At 35.3% G+C, this 20,851-nt stretch overlaps 1 protein-coding gene across 4 annotated transcripts in view; it reads left to right on the top strand.

Moving 5' to 3' along the window:
- The window catches only part of Ccdc50 (coiled-coil domain containing 50), a 63,686-nt gene extending 43,774 nt beyond the window's left edge, over positions 1 to 19,912 (top strand). For 3 of the 4 annotated variants that reach the window (XM_020174045.2, XM_074073520.1, XM_074073521.1), the window contains 7 exons: positions 1,045 to 1,569; positions 6,808 to 6,923; positions 7,629 to 7,673; positions 7,778 to 7,882; positions 9,500 to 9,579; positions 13,772 to 13,878; positions 15,338 to 19,912. In XM_020174045.2, the coding sequence (XP_020029634.1) occupies positions 1,045 to 1,569; positions 6,808 to 6,923; positions 7,629 to 7,673; positions 7,778 to 7,882; positions 9,500 to 9,579; positions 13,772 to 13,878; positions 15,338 to 15,357 (998 nt within the window). In that variant the 3' untranslated portion in view covers positions 15,358 to 19,912. The remainder of the gene's footprint in view (positions 1 to 1,044; positions 1,570 to 6,807; positions 6,924 to 7,628; positions 7,674 to 7,777; positions 7,883 to 9,499; positions 9,580 to 13,771; positions 13,879 to 15,337) is intronic. The other variant, XM_020174044.2, reaches the window with a different exon arrangement.
- The last annotated feature ends 939 nt before the right edge of the window (positions 19,913 to 20,851 follow it).

The raw sequence follows: 20,851 nt of genomic DNA, 5'->3' as shown, positions 1-20,851 counted from the left end.
AGGTACTGGAGTTTGAACTCAAGGCTTCCTGCCTTCTAGGCAGGCACTCTACCACTTGAACCACATCTCCAGTCCTCAAAAATACTAAAATCAACATGTTCTTGCAAAGTGCATGTTAATTTGCTTCCTTTGTTTTCATAGTATGGTTATGGCTAAATGGTACCTGACAAAAGCACCCATGTGTGTGCTGTTTTGAAGTTTGTATTAAACTTGGGGACACATATATTTAGTGCATACTTTATTCTGTACAAGAAAGACAATAATCATGTTTTTAAAAATATATTTTGGAAGTGACTCCTTTTTATGTATTCCCTTATGGCATTTCTTTTTAAAAATGTTTTTCCTCTGCCCAGTTTCCACTAAAATTAGGAAGAAAATCATCTAGAGATAACAGGGTCATTTACTCACTTAAAATTCTCCTCTATCCTCTTCCACACTGGACTGTGATATAGGGCAGTTCTCTGAAGTGATTGGGAATGTTTGCTTTGGCCACGTAAGGGGCAAGGCAGGGGAATCCTAAGATCTCTGAGCCATTCCTCTGAACAAAGTAGAACCTAGCAACATTCTGATTAAAATTTTTTTTGGCACTTCTAATAAGAATATTTGAAAATCTGTGAAATCAGAAAGCTAATTTTCTTATATTTTATTAGACTCCTGAACCCCTACTTGTTTTTGAAACTAGTTCTAAATTGATTTTATAAAGTAGAATTTAATGTTTAATGGCTATAATTTTTGTTATTGGCAAATATGAAAATACTCTATTAACTCTACCTAATCATGATCAAGTTCTTCTTTCAGATTTAACTTACTTCACTTAGTTTTAGTTTTCACCTTTTTGGCTATGTATCCAGAAAATTTTATGTATGCATGAACCATTCCAGGAAATGTTCATCCTCTCTTCTTAGTTTATGAAGTTGAAAAAGCAGCTTTCTCCATTTAAAAGCCAAGTTCAGCTTGAGCCCTGACTTCCACTGTGTCATGAGTTCATTTTCTCATTGAGTTAATCTGCATTTTTATTTCTTACATCCCTCTACGTCCACTCAGACCAGCCAAGGTCAAGGAGGGCCAGGGAACTGGGTTCTGAATACTCAAGGTCTCATAAACTCCAAAGTGAGAGAAAGACACTGAAGCAGAGGAAGGAGAAATCAAGACACCCACTGGAGAACTTGGAAGAGCTGGAAGAATGTGGTTCATCAGAGAGATCCCTGTCATCTTCAAGCTGGGACAAAGTGAGAGATGATCCCCAGATTACCACTGAGCATGAAAGGAAGCAGCTTGGTCAGGAGAGACTACGGAGACCTCCACTTCCCAAGGTTGATGGTGAGGTGTTTCTGAGCACTGAAAGTGGTGACTGGGAGTCTAACAATATCCATCGAGTGCCGAATTGGGGAAAACAGTCCCGACACCAAGATCGACTTTCACCCAAGTCCTCAAAGAAAGCAGGGTTTCACTGTAAGGAACCTGTATATGGGAGGGGCCCTGGGAAAGGTGAGCACAGAGAAAGGAGACACAGGCCCAGGATTCCTCCCTGCTCAGAGAGTGAAGAAGTGTACCACAACCATGACACAGGTAATAAGGTCAGCCTTGTTGGAAGTCCTGATCTCATGTATGTAAATTAATAAGCATCTTAAACAAATCTTTTATTTTTCCTCTCTGGTTTGTGCTTGTGTCCTTGAAACAAATCCTGGAGCCAAATACTATACAAGGTATTTATCTGATCTTGAGTCTATAGAAGCAAGTATTTGTACTTTTTGCCTTCTGTGAGAATACATTGATTGCTTAGGTAGAGGTGCCCATCCAAGATACACTACTTCGTTTGCCTAGACTATACATTAGAGATTCTGATGCCCAAAGTTCCTGAATTTCTGGTTTTACTTCAGTGAACCCAGAAGTTCTAGTGACTCGAGTTTGAACTCAGGGCTTCCTGCTTTGGAAGCAGGTGTTGTACCACTTGAGTCATGCCTCCAGTTCATTGAGCTATGGTTATGGTTATTTTGGAGACGGGGCCTGAGGAACTGTTTGCCTGGGCTGGCCTCAAAACATGATCCTTCCGATCTCAGCTTCTTGAGTAGCTAGAATTAAAGGCATGAGCCACTGACTAGATCTGGTGATAATGACTTAATTGTATTTGCCTGCCAAGAGGGCTAGAAACACTTGATTTTCTAGATTTCATCTTTCTCACTTATAAAATGAGGAATTGCATAGGCAGTATTTAAGACAGTGTTTTGAGATTCTGGGCTTTTCCATGTGGCTGTAACACTCATAGCACCACACAATTTTTAGAGTGATGTTCTAATAGGCATATTTATCATCTAGTTTCATTTAACTCATTGATGCTTGTAGAGATGAAGGGTTATTGGGAAAGGAGTATGAGGGAGCAGCCTGTTGTGGCTCGGTTGCTCTCTACTTGTGATTGGGAAACTGGTTTTTAGGTTGCACATTCAGGTTGATACAGTTGCTTTTCCCATCCCATTTATCTCTTACCAAAGGATGTGGTTGTAAAGAAAATTAAAGTTCAGTTTAGTAAGCCATATTGAAGTGTATATTGCAAATATTCTTGCTTTGGGGTTTACACTTAGCCCTGAACTTCAGAAGGTTAATAGTCAAGCCAAAAAGATGGATATGTAAGTGGACACTTCTAAATTAGATATGTCATGTCAGGGAGACATGAAGAAAGAACTTTGTGAGAATAGTAAAGAGAATAATGTAATCTCTCTGGAGTAAGTTTATGAGGAAGTGCACTGCATACAAATTTAGAAAGACTTTAGTTTTAAAGGTAGGGCGTATGGGGGAAGAAATGGCAATCAAATTGATAGTTACATTTCTGATTCTGTGAAATTGACTTTAAATGTGCTCTGAGGGATGGTTAGCCTTTAGGACTTTTAGTTATGCTCCATGGTGTTTTAAACAGATTTAGAAGGCATGAAACTAAACTCTGACTCACAGGCTACAGTACTGGAGTTGTAGACAGATGTTTATTTTGCTAACACAAGGGTTTAAAAAATAATGTGGCTAGGCAAGCATTAAAATGGCTACAGTGTTAATTGATTAGTGGTTGTTCAGTATATACTCAGCTTGGCATAAATTTTACCTTTCCAGGCCTTGTTGTCATTTGATTTTGCAACCCTTGTAGAATAGTCAGTCATGATTACATTAAAATATGATAACTGTGTATTGGTATCTGTAATTACTGTTGAAAACAGTTCTTAAAGTTGTTAGCACAAGTCGAAGTTTTATTTAACTTAAGAATGAAGAAACTGTTAGGATGGCAAAGCTAATTCCAAGAGCATTTATAGAATCAGTTGAAAAAGCAATGTAGAATAAAATTGATAAATGGTTAATTAACTTTCTGTGAGATAATGAAGCCATACCTGACCTTTGAGAGAAACTTCTCTGTTGGACAATATGTCTATAATAGCTTACTGGTTTTTTGCAAGTTAACTTCTAACCTCTCAGGACCATTAAATATGTATTTTCTCCTATGTATTGTTGGCCAAATATAGTATGTCGTTCCCTGCATGTCAGATGGCTTCATTCAGACATTCTTGCATGATACCAGGTAATCTGTCAGTCATCGTTTAATTTTATTTCATGCTTGGAATAAATTTATCTTGAACACTAGTACTTTTAACAATTTATCTTATTTTGTCAGACTTTATCCAAAAAAGAATGTGCATTCATTTGGGGAGGTTCTTGTGTTCTCATACTGGAGGATGATGAACAGAAAAGACAAAGAATAATTAGATTGAGGAGTTTATACATATATATGGAATTGATGGAAATACGGCTCACCTGATTGAAAGTAGTTTTCAGATTCTGTTTAGGCTGCCAAGATGACACCAGTTATTCTGTTCATTCTTTTAATTCACTATGCTTTAAGCAATTTTTAAAACATCTCTGTGTAATGATAGCTTTTCTACTGCACTGTCTGTGGTTCTTTGCATGGACTTACAAGAACTCCCACCACCTCAGGTACAGACGACACTACAATGATTAGGCATTCTTGCCAGCCCAGAAATTCAGTATCCCGGGCTCTGAGATTTTGTACTTAGTGAGTATTACAAATTCCAGTGATATAGCAAGGATTTAAGTTGCGTCCCTCTCTAAATATTTGAACCTGAGATAATATTACCTCAGATTCTAACTTTTATTTATGAAATTGTCATTCTCTTTTTAATTGTTAATGGTTATAGCCTTTATTTTTGATGGTACTGGACTTGAACTCAGGGTTTGGTGCTTGTTAGGTAGGTACTCTACCACCGGAGCCATGTCTAGACGTTTTGACTCAGATTATTTTGGAGATAGGGTCTCAGTTTTTGCCTTGGCCAGTCTAGACTCCAGTTCTCCTTTTTTAGGCTTCCCTCCATAGTTGGGATAGCTAGGAGAAAAGGCGCCATGCCTAGCTTTTTTTTTTTTTTTAACCTGTTGAGATGAGGGTCTTACAAATTTTTTCCAAGGCTGTCTTGGAACAGTGATTCTCCCAACTTCAGCCTCCCACTTGCTACCACACCCAGTTTTTTTTTCCAGTTGACATGGGGTCTTGTGAACTTGTTTTTGCTTGGGCTGGCCTAGAACTGTGATCCTTCTGATCTCAGCTTCTTATAACCTTGGGGTGACAGGAATGTGTCACCGTGCCCAGCTGTTGGTTGAGATGGGATCTCAGGAGCTTTTTTGCCCTGGCTGGCTTTGAAACGTGATACTTCCAAATCTTAGCCTCCCAAATAGATAGGATTATAGTCTTGAGCCACTGGTGCCCAATTAGTGATTTCAGTCTTATCACCCTTTCAGGCTAATTAAGGATGTTCATTTGACTACACCTTTAATAGAAATAAAATGGTATGTGTTTGATAGAAATTAAAACAAAGCATTTTCTTGGTTAATTCTGTTGTGTAGAGTATAAGAAAGTTTAGTAAGTTAAAATCTGAGCACATCCTACTCTTTCATTTCACTAGATAGCAAAGATGGAGAGGTAGGCATATTCTGTCATCCTTAGTGAGGTTTTGTGCTGCTCATTGAAATATCTTTTTCTGTAGATGGTAGTATGGTATAATAGCATGTATATCTACTGACCTTGCCCAATGCTAAGTTCCTTATTTAATTTCAATTGTTTTTCCTGAAATCTGCCTTTCTAGATTGTATGACTGAGCTATCATAACTCAGGGATATGTGTATTCTATTGATATATGGTGTTCTCTTGCTGTTCCAAACCAGTCAGAAATCTAGGGTAAAACTACATTGCCCAGCACATAAGATTTAGTAGCTCTGCAGATGATTTGAAGTGATTTGTGTAATCAGATCCTAATAAGTCTTGAAGCTAAGAAAGCTAGGTTTCCTTGCCGTTCTTATGGTAAAGGTAGGAGGAGCAATATGAGTCTGTAGCCTTTGAATTTACCACATTGCTAGGTTGAAATGCTAAAAGATAGGCTTCACAAGGTAACTTAAATTCTCATGTAATTTTCTTGTGTGTTTGTGTGTGTGTGTATGTGTGTACAGCAAACGAATCAAGTGTGGTGGGACATTTTAATAATAGTTTTAATGTACAGTCATTTTAATGGCTGGGCATACTATAATAAACTGTGGTACCAGTGCTACTTGCAAATAAGAAGCAATTGGAAAGGCTTACCCAAGGCCATGGCTCACCCACACTAATCAAATTAGAATCTTTGGGATTTGGGGAAAATATTTTTAAAGCACTCTCAAGTAATTCTACTATGTGGCAGTTGTTAGCACCACTGGTATAAAGAAATAGGTAATCAGGAATAAACTTTCTATTTCAATGTCCACTTACTGAAAGCTGCTATCCTCCAGATGGCTGACACTGTTCATTTATTCAATGTTTTTCTTATTTCTGAGTATAATATATTCATGCTGTTGAGTAATTCTAACATAAAAGGGTAAACAGGGAAATCCCATAATTTTGAAGCATTGAAGTAAAAAGCCAAAGTTTCCCACCAGTTCTCCCTTTCTCCCTAGAGGAATAAAATTCTTAGGTCATTGTGCTCTCTGATAATTCCTTTATTGCTATGTCTTCTCTAAAACTTAGCAATGATATTATGTATTTATTTTTATTTTTGTCAGTACTAGTGTTTGAACTCTAGGCCTCATGCTTGCTAGGCAGGTGCTCTACCACTTGAGCCACTCAGCCAGCCCTGTACTGTGTTGGGTATTTTTTAGATAGGGTCTCTTGAACTATTTGTCCTGCTGGCTTCAAACCACCATCCTCCTGGTCTGTGCCTCTTGAGTAGCTAGATTTACAGGCATGAGCACTGATTCATGGCTAGCAATGACAGTTTAATGGACAGATCAATGCTATGGGAAAATTCTAAAGCAAGTGGATTTGTTTAGAGCAGAAGCCACTGTATGGCTAGCAGGTATTTCCACATCACTTGCAGGTGATGCTGTACCTGTCTCCTCTGCAGTAAGATATGCAGGCTACAGGAACTAGGAGGAAGCCTCTCTTTTCCTCCAGTCTTGTCAGCTTAGTCTTTTAAAAACTGATTCTATAAGCATTTCTCTAAATTCTTTTTTTCAGTGATTTATTTCCATTTTTTGTTTTGTGAAAGCCTCACTTGCAGTTTTTTGCATGATTTTCTGCTGTTGAAAAATTATGCAAGAGGGGTTTTTACCAGGCAGATTTTGGTGGGTAACTTTGTTCAAATGTATGGATTATATGCATCCCATGCCTAGGGAAAAATGTATTTCATTCTGGCATGGAGGAGTATTGTCAGTGTTAGACATCAAAGGAAAACTTCTTTATTTAAATTTTTCTTCTTTTTAGAAAACAACCTCATTGAGTTTTTTTTCTAGGGATGAAGCCAAGAACGATGAAAGAACCTGTGTCTACTCCATCACGAGTGACCCACAGGGATCAGGAATGGTATGATGCTGAAATTGCCAGAAAACTGCAAGAAGAAGAACTTTTGGTGAGCACATTTTAAGGCAAAAGTTCAGGTGAATCAGGTTTTTTGTGAATTGAATCACATCTCAATTACATAATGAATTTTATAGGGCCTATAAAATTGTAGTCCTCTCTCAGTTGAGAAACTGGTATCTTTTTTGATGGGTAGAAAAATCAAGACAGTGGGAATGGAGTACAGTAGTTACCCCTTACTCACAGTTCACTGTCTGTGGTTTCAATACCATGGTCAAATGTAATTCAAAATATTTGATGGAAAAATCTAAAAATAAGCAGTTAGTATCTTTTGTTATAGTATTTTGTTATACGTGTTCTCTTTTGTTATTTTAAATCTTACTGTTTATGATTTGTAAGTTAAACTTTATCATAGGTATGTATGTGTAGGAAAAATGCCATGTACATAGGGTTCTGTACTGTCCACTGAGTGTGTTGGAAACTACCCTAAGTAGATAGGGGTAGTTAATTCCTGAGTGAGCATTAGCAGCAGCCTCCCAGCATTGTTAAGTTCTGGTAATTCCCTAAGAACTTGATGTAGAATTTAATGAAAACAGTCCCTTCTCTGACAATAAAAGTATACCAGCTGATGAGCAACTTCAGAGATGTTAATCACAACTAACTTCAAATGCCAGCTTATTTTATATAAGATTTTGAAAGTGGAAAGTGTGGATTCCAATGAAATTACTCTTTTTGGTATGTGTTTTGTATACCACAGGCTACCCAGGTGGACATGAGAGCAGCTCAAGTAGCCCAGGATGAGGTAAGTTAATGAGTTAATGAGTTTGCCCTACATTATTTTGAAATATCCCAGTAATTTTCCACCCATAACTCTGTAGTTAATTATATTGACTGGATATTATTTAGGAGATTGCTCGACTTCTAATGGCAGAAGAAAAGAAAGCGTATAAAAAAGCCAAAGAGCGAGAGAAGTCATCTCTGGACAAAAGGAAGCATGACCCTGAGTGGAAGGTAGTATGTGTTTTTCATTTGTTTATTTGTTTAATTAGAAATGAAAAGGGGACTCTGATTTTAGGATAAGGTCTGCAAATATATTTAGGATATATAAATTATCTGTATTATCTATGTGAATCTAATGTGTAAAAGTTGTTTCACTGTGAAAAATCAGAGTTCTGGGAAATAACTATATAAGAAGTTTCTGCTAAGATTAAAGAGCTCATTGTCTTCAATATAAGACCAATGAGATGCAGGTGCTTCTAATCCTCACTGTTCTTACTTTTTATGTGCTCCCATTGCAGAAGAATGAAGTATTTTTCTGTGCTTTCAAAATGTTCACACTGTCCTGCTTGTTCTCTGTCAACATGCTCTTTGTGCTTGCACTATCCTTCATCCCTACCATGTACCTGTTTCTCTTCCCTTTGATATAACCTGACCTATGGAAGACTGACAGTAGTAATTAATGCTTAATGTCACAGTATGAGCCTGGACTGGTATCTTTCCCCTCATTAATCAGAAATAGTTGATAAAATAGGCAGTGACTGCAATTCATTCTGCTGTAAAGTTATTTGATTTTTGTATATAGTGGTTCCAAGTTTAATTTAATAGACTACTCATCAGTGACTTTGCAGTATATCACTCTGGACCTATATGAAATACAAAAGTATCTTTTCCTGAGTAATGCCAAATAATGTAGAGAGGAAGACAAGTTTTAGACAGCTAACAAATATAAGGCCAAGTTGGGGGAAGAAGAGCAGATGAAGAAGATTCATATAGTGTCATGATACACATTCTTTTTTACATGATCTTTACTACTGTTCTCTCAATTCTTTCTTGGGTCTCTGATCCCAACTCACAGTCTCCGTAATGGTAATGAGACAGAAGACGACCTGGTAATGGTATTGCTCTACTGTTTCCTCTTCCTTAGTTATAAAGTGTCAGTCTTAAAAAGAAATGGAAGTATTATTTCCATATTAATTATATTTACTTAGCCCCCCCCTTGGCCTTTTAGAAATTAAGTTTTTTTTTTTAATAATTCTTTGCAATTAAGGACTCCCAGATGCTTCTACTTCATAGAAGAAACCATAGTTACTCATATTCTTTGTCAATAGGAAAGGATAGGTATTTTATGGATTATAAATAGGACGATGGCCACATTTCTAGCAAGAATTATGACTCCTATGATTTCTAGGCTCTATAACTGATGCTAGCACAGTTCCTTTTCTGGAAAAGTTGACTCGCATGGGACTTAATAGCTTGGCTGGAAAAGCGCGAGTCCTAAGTCGGATGTACAGAAGAAACTGTGAAAGCCCAAAACTAGATTGCATTGACTCTGTATCCTCAGTTCTTACCAGTTGCGCTGCTGTTACGTTAATGATCTGTAGCCAAGCATACCTCTGTGGGGAAGCATGTTCATTGTGTGTGTAGTGACTTCATCTGGGTGTACTCATAGCCTTCATCATACCCTTATGCTTATAATTTTTTAACCTAAGTGGTTGCACATAAAAATACGTTATGTTGCTTAACTAAATGTAACCTAAAATTCCTAAAGGAAAGCTTGACATACGGATACATAATTTCTGATCTTTCTTGTGTGTGTGTGAATTTGCGTGTTTGTTTTTCTGTCCATAGTCAAAAGCAACTAAATCAATACACTCAAAGTCAAAGGAGAGTGATGAAGCTCACCGTTGTAAGAATGACAGGCCAGCAAGGTAAGATGATACCTGAAAAGGAGAATGAGGAAGTTGACTTCAAGGTGAATAAGGATATGTCAGTTCCCTGAGAAGACTGTTCTCTGGAGAGGATCTTCAATTTTGAGGTGGTATTATGTGCGACAGGGTTATTTTTAAACTGTCTTAAATTGAGTTGCATAAGTCAGGTGACTTTTTACAGAATCTGGGATGTACAAGGAAGGATGTGCTTCTTTTTTGGGAGGGAGGAGGCAATTCTTTTCTCTGCATCTGAGTCTCAAGGTTCTAGACAATTATTTGAGTCATTGTAGACACTGCATCCCACTAGAACAAGTAGTTGTGTACTTCCTGACTTCTCACAGACAGTCTTGAGTCATAGTTTAAGGAGTAACTGTTGTCTTTACACCTCTGGTTGTCAGCACTTAAGTCTGGGGAAGCAAACTCTTTGTTTATTGCTTTTTATTTCCTTTCAGAAGAATATGTGGGTGAACTATGAAGAGAAAATATTAAATACAGAAAGATGGCTAGGCGGAGTAGGCGAGAAGGAGGAATGGGGCAAGGTGGCCAGAAGGAAGTATATTGTGAGCTTTCACCATATAAAGAAATGATAAATACTTGAGATAAATATGTTTAATCTGATGTAAATATTATGTACCATATACATACACCAAAACATCATGTTACCTTGTTACTATAGACAATTGTTACGTTTCCATGTATCCATTAAAAATTAATTTAAATGAAAAAGAAAAGTAACACTGAATCTATTATTCTGAAAACTCTGAATTATTAAAATCTTGGTTTTTGGTTCTGATTATTAATATTTATTAAAATTATTAAACATAAAGTTTTATTATACTGAAAAACATACACTGTCATTGTCACTTATTGCCCATGCTACAACTGCTAGACTTGCTTCCTTTTAAGTGAGTATATTTAGTGTCTCTTAAAAAGCCATCCTCTATTTTTAAACTCTTGTGCTTTTAAAAGGTAAATATACTTCAGCAAATTTTACCAGGGTTGTTTTGCTCTAAGGACAATAGTAGCATAGTCTGTCTAATTATATACAGTCTTTTATCTTGCAACTTCTGGCTAAGTACATACCAAACATTTTTAAGCACATACTAGGATTACATAGTTTTATGCATCCCCACCAAATCCAAATGAAATAATAGCAGCTAATCTGTTCCCAGTAGGTAAATATGACTGATTATTAATCTTTTCTTAATCAAGTGAATTCCAATAATTTTTAGGGTTATTTTGCAGTCTTCAATGTCCTTGGCTTCTTTAGAACGCTGATAACTTTGACAGCAGATGTGATAGAGCAAAGTGGATGGCTACTTAAGAAGGCTTTTTAAAGTTGAAAGTAAATTTCCAGAATGTAAATAGGTACTCTGTAAATTTTGAGAATATTGAAAGAATGAATCAAATGATCCTGTATTAAAAGTGGCTGTTATAAAATTAGCAAAAAGTGACATTGGCTAGTAGAACTTAAATCAGTCTTGGATACAGAAATACCTTGATCAACTAAAATGTAATTGCAGTTTTCTGGTGAGAATTTGGGATTTCCTTCTTTACATTTAATCATGGTGGGAAAGTTTAGTTAGCTACTTGTACAGAAAGAGTTAGCTTCAAGGACTGACAGGCATGGACTTCTGCAGTTATGATGCAGTAAGAGTGATGTAGTAGTATTGCAGCAGGAGCAATAGATGTAGAAAGAAGAAAATCCTCATGTAGAGCTTGTAACATCCATTGTCTAAATTCCAATTACTTTTCCATTACAAGACTTTTCTGTCTAAAGAAATAGATTACCATTTAGTAATCTGAATTAATTCTAACTCTTTGTAATTGGAAAAAGTTATAACCCAAGATCCAAAGTATTTTAGCTAACTGGTTATGATGGTGCAAGCTTGTACTTATTTGGGAGACTGAGGGCTGTGATTGAGAAGATCACCATTAGAGGCCAGCCTGGCGAGGGGAGAAGTTAGCAAGACCCCATCTCCAGCAATAAAGCTGGGTGTTGTGTTGTGTGCCTGAGTTTCAGTTACGTGGGAGCCATAAATAGGATGGTGATCCAGGCCTATATGGGCAAAAACAGGAGATCCTATCTGAAAAGTAACTATAAGCAAAAAGGGGTTGAGGTGAGACTTAAGTGGTAGAGTGCCTGCCTAGCAGTAAAGCTCTGTGTTCAACCCCCAGTACCACCAAAAAACAATGACAAAAAAAAATGACAACAACAAAAAACCAAAAAAAGAATTCTCCAATTTTAGCTATACTCTTAACTGTTCAACAACCATCTCCTTTGCAACTAAATAACTTGGAAGCAGCCGTGGGAGCAGGAAGTCAGGATTTGTCCTCTGTAACCCAACTGAGTAGAATAGCTCACTAAGAGAACTGAGGACTGTCTGGTTTTTAGAGTGATTTGTTTATACTTCCATGCAGACCACAGAGGACTGTTGGCATCCATACTTTTGTCTTTCTGATGTCTGGGTCACCTAGTGAGGTTAATGAAAAAGTAAAGAATAGATTGCCAACGAAGATTACCAGCCCTCTTTTGGGCCTGAGTCACTTTTTAAACCAAGTTTGTGAAGCCAACTCCTGGAGTCAGATTGCTTTTTCTCAGTTTTTTCTACCCGGTCTTATGGTACGGTACTTTTTTAAGGTGTTAGAAATGTTACAAACAATGAATGAAAAACGTTACTCATTTATTTTCTAAAATTTTTAAATGAGAGGCACTATGGTCACGTTAATTATATGGTTGTAGTACAGGAATGAAAATATAAAAGTATGGATATCTTATGAAATAAATTTTCAAGTGGTATTTGAAAGTTTAAGACTTAGATACATATGAATGTATGCATGTGAAAATATAGTTACATACATATATTTACATACACATATATTCTTGTGTGCAGACATAGCCACTGCTATTGCTGCTGCTGCTGCTAAAAACACCCACCTATGTAGCTCTGTAGTGGTACAGAGTACTGGTTTTGACTCAAGCTGTGGTTCTATACTTGACAACTGTATGGACTTGAACCAATCATTTAACATCTCATCTAACCTGTCTCTAAAATATGTGCATGCTAGCTACCATACAGACTTGCACTGAGAACTCATTGAGATTATCTATGTAGAACTCATAGCAAATGCAGTCCTCACTGTGTGCACAAGTTTACATCCCTTGTTGAACTCTTCTATGTCAACAAAAACCTGGAAGAAAACCTAGTGACAGCAATAGCTGGAGATAGGGCAAGAAATTTGAACATACTTGGGTTGATTTTTATATTACAGAGCCCATTGTACCAAGCTGACTTTAACTTTAAAAAAAAACTCAAAAAACTTATGCCTTATATTCAAACAAAACATCCTACAGTATGGTTATATATTTAAAAAATATTAACCTCTCCTGGTTCTATGCCTTAGTGCAAAAACAGAGTACATCTTTGGAAAACAAAACAAAGAATGAGAGGTTTTGGTCATCTTTATCTATAACAAATATTTACAGAAATCTTTATTTAAGTAGTTAAAATAATAAAACCTGAAAGTAATGGAAATTTCCTAGCTTTAAAAGTTGCCATTGTATTACATAGAAAGCTGCAAATGCTTGAGACCTACTTTGCCACCTAGTGGATAAAGGAACTTTGCCTGTGAAATTTTCTCAATTTCCTCCTTCCCTCTATCCTCACAGATATATCTCATCCTTCCTGACTCCTTTCATTTCTTTTTTTCCTTACCTTCATAAATTTCTTTTCTTCTTTCATTTCTTCCTCTTCCTTTTTCATTTCTACCAAAACAAAGTAAATTTCTTTTTAAAAATGTAGTCATACTTCACTAATCATTCTTTCTCTCGCACAATGTTGGAGGCGTATGAAGTGCTGAGAAAATGTTTGTTTTGATTGAATTATAGCATCAAAATACAAGAACAAGGGCTAGGGGCATGTCTCAAGCAGTAGAGTATCTGCCTAGCAAGCCTGAGGTCCTGAGTTCAAACCCCAGTACTATAAAAAACCAAACAGAAACAAGCAAATAAGGAACAATAGCAGAAAATAATTTCTTCAAAGTCATGTAACTGCCCAGGAACTAAAGAGAATTCTAAAGCATTTTGGCTTTTCATTTCTACAGAAAATATTTTTACTATGTAATCCTGTCAGAGGTAGAATTGAAGTAACCATTCCTTTAGATAACTCTTTTAATTCTGACTTTCCTTTAGGCCACCACCACCTTCCATGATAGAAGCTGAGGATCTGGATCACACTCATTTTACAAACCAGCATAGTTCCACACGTCATTTCTCAAAATCAGAGTCCTCTCATAAAGGTAAGAAGAATATGTGTGGCCAAGTTTCAGCTCTTTATTTATAAAAGCCTCATGTTATGATAGAAAGTCAAATACTGTCTTCTGATTACTGAAGCAGAAAAATAAGTTATCTTCCTCTCAGATCACTATATTGCTCTTTCTTTATTAAAAGTCACAAAAGACAAAAAATGAAAAACAAAGCACCCTAAATTGAATGAAAGATTTTTATGTATTTGCATTCTCCTCCAGAGAAAGCTTAGGACTCTCACCAGATGATTATGACTCCCATTTAGATCTGTTGGACTGTTTTTTCTGTACAAGTTGAGCATTTGTAGTCAGAAAATCTAAAATCTGAAACACTTGAATGCTAACTTACTGCTCAAAATGTTTCAGATTTTTTGGATCATTTCAGATTTCAGATTTTTGGATTGGGATGCTCAACTGTTGTCTATACAGATATTCTAAAATCTGAAAAACCTTGAAAACTGAAACAGTTCAGCTCCAAGTGTTTTGATTAAAATGTACTTGACCTTTTTTGGCACTTGTTTTCCATCTGCCCGTGACTGCATGGATTAGATTTAAAATATGCACATGTACATACCACATAAAACTTTTGTGCAGAAGAAATATGGCATAAAGAAAGTGAGGAAATAATACGGATGTCTAAATTGGACTAATTTTTGAAAATGGAAGGAATAGTTGGGTAAATACTTTCCAAGAATATCATTCATTTATGTGTACCTTTGTGAGAGTTGTAAAATTACATAAAAATGTAGTTTTTTATTTTAATTTTCTCATCTGCAAAATAGTACTAGTCTAAATATTTAATCCAGAGCTGTCAAGATCATGTAAAATAAAATATATGAAAGAAGTTTGAGGATTGCAGTAGATTTTATAAACAGAAATAAGTTTATAAACATAAATAAATATAAACTTAAAACATAAGTTCTTACTGATTGACTTTGTTATATTTTTGAGAATTTCTTAGATGATAGTTTGATTACCATATTCCATAGCTAATGGTGGTTTTTCACAAATTGATTTAAATAACTTTTTTTGCTGTCGTTAAAAAATATCATTGGGCACTGACATTTATTCCTAGTTAAATCAGAGTCTCTGGGAAAGAATTATCGGACATTTGAGTTTTTTAAAAGCTTCTATTTCCCATTCTGACATTCAGTCAGTGTCCAGAATAAGACAAAAGACATAATTTAAAAGTGGAATTTGTTAGTCATTATAAATATCTTCATCAAAATAACCCTCTCATCACAATGATGCATGCATCATTTTGGGAGGGGACAATTTCTCAGTGTCATACATTTGATGCATAATATTGATGTATATAAATATTTTATAGTCAGACACAAGGAGGAACCACTAGAAATAGAAGCAAAGATAAATTATTTTGCTTGGTCAGGGAAAAACTTTAGATTCAGAGATTTTTCCCTAATTGTTTTTCTTTTTTTTTCTCCTCTCCCAGGTTTCCATTACAAGCATTAAAAAACCTAGGAATCTGCCTTGAAAATGGACTTGCTGTAGCAAATATTACTGAATGATACAGAAAGCATCGCACATTTGTTTTGTTTTCCTATGTTTGCATTTCTGGGATTTATTCTCTAGTGTTTTCTGACTATAAATAATTTCAGTTCATTTCACATGTTTTGGCTATTCCCGATCACTTGGGCAGTATAAAAAAATGTAGCTTCTGAATATTGGCCACCTCAGGCTACATACACTTCCTGGGATATAATATCTAAGATCTCCAAAAAAATGTTATTTTATGAGGTATAGAGTATTGGTATCTAGGAACTAGGCTTTAGTTAGCAGTTAGAATTGCATGAAGATGAATAATCAAAGTAAAACATAACATTTGGAAGCAATACAGAATAAAAGAATATAAGAAATGACTTTTTGGTGCATTAGTGTATGATGTTTGGAAGGACAAGCATTTGCTTTTGATTTTCTTCAGGAAAATAAAAAAGTCACAACCATAAAATATTTAAAAAAACAAAAGGAACACTTGGAGCAGTTAAAATGTTATTCTGAACACATAGACTTAGTAGAGGTCTTGCATATCTTATAAGCCCTCCTGGGAAAATCAACCTAGAAATCATTATTTAACACTGTGCTCATCTTTGCTCAATAGCAAGGCTTTTAGAAAACTCCAGGCAATTGGCCACTTATTAGTATTTATTGGCCGAACTTAATTCTTTAAAGTTTTAACTCAGGTCTGTATAAAATCAGCTAAAACTAAGAACCTTTACATTTATTTGTAGAGCTAAGGAAAATGGAATTGGAAGATCATTTCTATGAGATGATACTGTCAGTCTCTGGCTGTAGAGTGAAGGTTCTGTCTTGCTTAAAAGACAGTAGTATTTGTTGGCAAGCTCTCAATTATGTTTTGTGTAACTGTCCATGATTAGATTAATTCAAAATGCAAGTTGAATTTTATACAAATACTCTTTCTCTGAGTATTTGCTTCTACATACTTATTAGTGGGCATTGTATTTCTTTTTACACAAACTTTAAGTCCCTCCTTCAAAAAATTCAGAGGCTTTGTGTAGCTGTTCACTCATAAAATGTTTATTTGCCTATGCTACTTAGTTAACATAAATGGCAATCAAAGTACATGTAATACATTCCTTCAGCTTGGCTTGCTATTGTTTATCACTCTATGAACTAGCATTCTTGACATTTCAATATGCTGTTTATTTAAGAAATACATAGGTATCTAGAAAGTAAGTTGTTAATCATTTTTGCCTTTACTGGGAACTGCCTTCTATTTGCCTTATCTTTGCAGATAGTCTTAAAGTTGGGCAGTATTCAGGGAAGCTATTTCAAACAGATTCTCAGAATGGTTTTGTATCTCTTGTTTTGAGAAAGCTCTTTGGTTTCAGAAAGTTTTATGTAATAGGAACTTAAGTAAAAGGCACCTGAGAATTAAGTTTTCAACAAATGGTAATTTGGAAAGAAAGGGGTGTGGTCATTTTGGGAAAATAGAGGAAGAAGAAAAAAACAGGGCTTTGAAGAGTTGTGATGAAATGAATATGGAAAAATCTTCATTTGGGAAAGGAAAGCAAAATGGAAATAGTAGCCTTAAGTCAAATTCCACATAGTGATTTGAATATCTAAAGTGTAGCCTTGGTGAACTTAAGAGTAATGCTATATTTTTCTTTATCTGCCCTGTGATTTTACTTCATGTTTTTAATTTTTTTGTTTTATGGTAACTTTAAAGAAAAAGTACAGTTGCATTTTTACTTGATAGGAAATGGACAACATCATTTGCAATATTTTTACTTTATAAATGTTTATTTTTCTATATCATAAAATGATCAGTTTTCCTTTTTAAAACTGTACATTTCTTTTGCTTCCCATGTATTTCATTCAGTCATATTTATTATTGTAAAATGTTAACTGGACTGGACATACTTCAGACAAAAAAAACAAAAAAACAAAAAAAACCAAAGTCAGACCACTTACCATAACCAGAATGCTAGTATTTCAGCTGTCTTGGTGAACCACCAAAAGGTAGCATTGCCCTTGTGACAGCCAATTCAGCATCAGTATTGAAGATCTGTTAAATTTTTTTAGGTTTTTAACAAATTAGAATTTTAAAATACTTTATTTTATTTTATTTTTTGTAAAGCAAACATTTTTGTAAGAGTTTCAGTAATTATTTACCTATGGATAATGAAATAGAAATCTATTCTTTCTCGTGCAAACAATGTAGTAATCATCTTTGAAATGATGGGCACAGTTGTGTTGTAATGAACTGCCACTGTTACTGTTTTCTTCTCTGTCATTTTTATATAAACGTGGAAACATTTATTTTTTTCCTACTTCTGCTGGAACACATGAAATTTAATTTTTAGGCCCACAATGTATTATGCTGTATGTTGTGGTATAAACTAATTACCTATGGCCTTGATAATTCTTTCTGTTTCTGAATTGCTCTTCTCTGGAGGCCAGGCCCCTCTAACACCAGTGTTGCTGAATGAGCACCAAATGTAAGGAGCTTTATCTTAAAACTGTTTGACATGTACACTCTCTCTCCTACCTAATGTTCTATAAACCATTGCCTAGAGGAGAGGTCAGATGAGAGTCAAATGTTCTGACTTGAAAAAAAAAATGATTCTACTATACAAGCTACTGTTAGGTATAATTGTTTTCTTGAGAGAGTGAACATTGATTCATACCATCAAAAAGAACATTGACCTTTTTTTGAAAGTGATTTAATATACCATTGAAGTACTGTTTCTCAGGTGACTTTACAGCAATCTGCAGCATTCCAATGTATTACAAAATCAAAACAAAAACCAAATCTAAACAACATCAAAAAAAAAAACCTGTGGGTTTTTTTTTTTTTTTGTCCTAGAGAAATGATAATAGTTATTCTTATGGGAAAACCTTTTTAGAATGGCGGTGGCCACTTGGATCTAGGTTACCATATTTCAAAATATGTGACCTTGGGCCTTATGTCCCACTGAACTCTCTAGAAAATTCCAAACCCAACCCATATCTCTCTTCTTCACTTTAGCTGGAAGCTGAACTAGGTGAAAAAATTCATTATTGACAGTTCTCCTTTTTCTCTTCACAGTTAAAACAAGTCAGAATAAAAACAGCTTTTTGCTGATAATTATTTTTCTTTAGCAATGTCATATCTTCTGTAAAATTGTCTTGTGCCAAATTGGAATTACCTTACTATAACATGGTGAATTAAGTTTGCCACATAAGTGGTTAATATTTTTGGGCCTTGATTTTTAATGAATGTTGCTTTTGTATAAAAACCACTTTGGAAATGCCAAGATTTGTTATCAATGATGATTTTCTTACAAGATAACTCTGATGATTGGCTAACATCTTCAGCCTAATAAAGAAATGAGAATCCTGAGAAAACAACTAGAATTACTGAGAATAAAATAGAGGTTGAAGTAAAAGTAGCTTTTCCCTTTGGGGAGGGAGCATTAGTGTTAGAAGGGAGCACTGTTCAGGTAGATTTCACTGTACGTACTGTGCTATATTCTGATACAGCCTTTTACAAACAATCAAAGAATCAAAATGTGATTTCAGAAAAAAGAAAAAGATTTTTAAGCTATGTACTAAGTCCATTATATAGTCAGAGAAATGGCTCTAGAAAATGGTCCCATTTTCTCATCTCTGCTGGTACCTGAGTTTTAAAGCCATATTTGCTTATCTTACTGTTGAAAGAACACTTATCTCTTCTTAGCCTATAATGTCTTATATGGGCAGAGAGAAGCAAACTAGAGACTATCCTGTTAATGTTGCTTGGGGCACAGTGCTATGCAAATTCTTGGTGGAGGAATCTTCCATCCATGGTGATATGTAAAACTATTCAAGGGAAGAACCAGAGGCTGGTGTTGATCCTGGCATCTAACAACTCAAGCCTAATTCTAGAGAACTCAAGCAGGCTAAAGGAGACTGGGAAAATGCCAATAGTACAGAGCCACTCTTCTGATGAGCCCTCCACTTTATGCCAGCAAGGTCCATGAGCAGTTTTGCCTTAAATTAATTTGATTCCGTCTGAGGTCAGTCTATCGCTGTATGTGAATGACAGTCAACACCTAGTGATGTAAAATTCACAGATGATCCCCGAGTATCCTGTTCCTTAAATTTTGACCTTCCCTCTCACTGTGTTGTGGCTGACCTGTGACACTGACAGATACATCATCTCAGATCCCTGAATAGCAGAGGCTTGACCAAAAAGACTGGTAGAAAAAGTGTATTTCCTGGCCAGATCCTTTATATCAGGGATAAGTTTCTGAATAATTAAGAGTTTAATGACCTTTTTTTTTTTAATGGTATCTGTGTAGGAAATACTTCTAAAGATTCTGTTGTGCAGTGAAGACATTCAGATTTTTGGTTTGTAAGAATATCAACAATATTTTTGTGTATTGAAATGATTATTTACCACTAACAGAAAAAAAAAGAAACCAGACAATATTCATTTGCTTGAAATGGAAATTTTCAAATGTGAAGAACATTCTGTTTATTACTTTTAGGAGAAAATAAACTAAGAAAACTTTTGCTATAGTAATGAAGATTCCAGAATGATTTTTAAAGGTTCTTTTTAGTGCCTCAAACTAACACAATCATGCAAGTAATCATGTTGATTTATATCTGGCTCTAAAAGCCATTTTCTTTTCCTTAAACATATCTGAACACTGCCTAATAACATGTTCCTAATAGATTTAATATTCTTTTGCATATTCTCAGCAAACTAGAAAACGTTTCTTATCTTTTTTTTTTTTAGTAACTTTCTTAACAGAGGGAGCCAGCACTGCTGATTTCAGCATTTCAGATTAGGGCAGAATTAATTGTGTAAGTTAGCGCCCTATCATTCATTGGTAAGTTAAAATACAAAGAATAGAAGAATTGACGGAGTTTGAGTAACATTTCTTTCATGAAAGAGAAAGGATTGAGAACAGTGAAGAAAAGAAACTTGAGATATACTGTGACACATTAGATACTTAGGGCACATTTTGTTGCACTGAATTTCCATAATTCATAATCATAATTGCTAAAATAGTTTCTAGCTATTAAAGTGGGTGAGAGGATTTTTGGTGTCAGAATGTTTATAGTTCTGATTAGTTTCCGGAATCGCCCACAGGCTATTACTTTAGCTCTTGCTATAAACTGAAAGCCAAATGCCCTATGTCAGAAATAGCTGTACTTTTCACTTGCCTCTTATAGGCAACCCAGTATTTCATGAAATACTGTAAGTTAAGAGCATATAAAAATGATGTTTCAAGATGAGAATTCTCAGTAATGTGGGGTTTCTCCTCAGAAGAGTCTGTCCCAGCACAGCATATATTTTGAAAATGTGCTAAATTAAAAGTATAAGAGTTTGCTCATATAAATCAGTTACTTAGGAAACTTGAGGTGATACTGTCATTTGTCTTATAATTTGGAAAAGTGATCTTTTGAGAGAGAGACTATACACTGCCCAGCCACTTACCCAGATTCTTTGGTAAGT

The sequence above is a fragment of the Castor canadensis genome, chromosome 5 (genome assembly GCF_047511655.1).
Source record: "Castor canadensis chromosome 5, mCasCan1.hap1v2, whole genome shotgun sequence".
Taxonomy (NCBI): Eukaryota; Metazoa; Chordata; class Mammalia; order Rodentia; family Castoridae; genus Castor; species Castor canadensis.
This window is presented reverse-complemented; position numbering and strand designations above follow the sequence as displayed.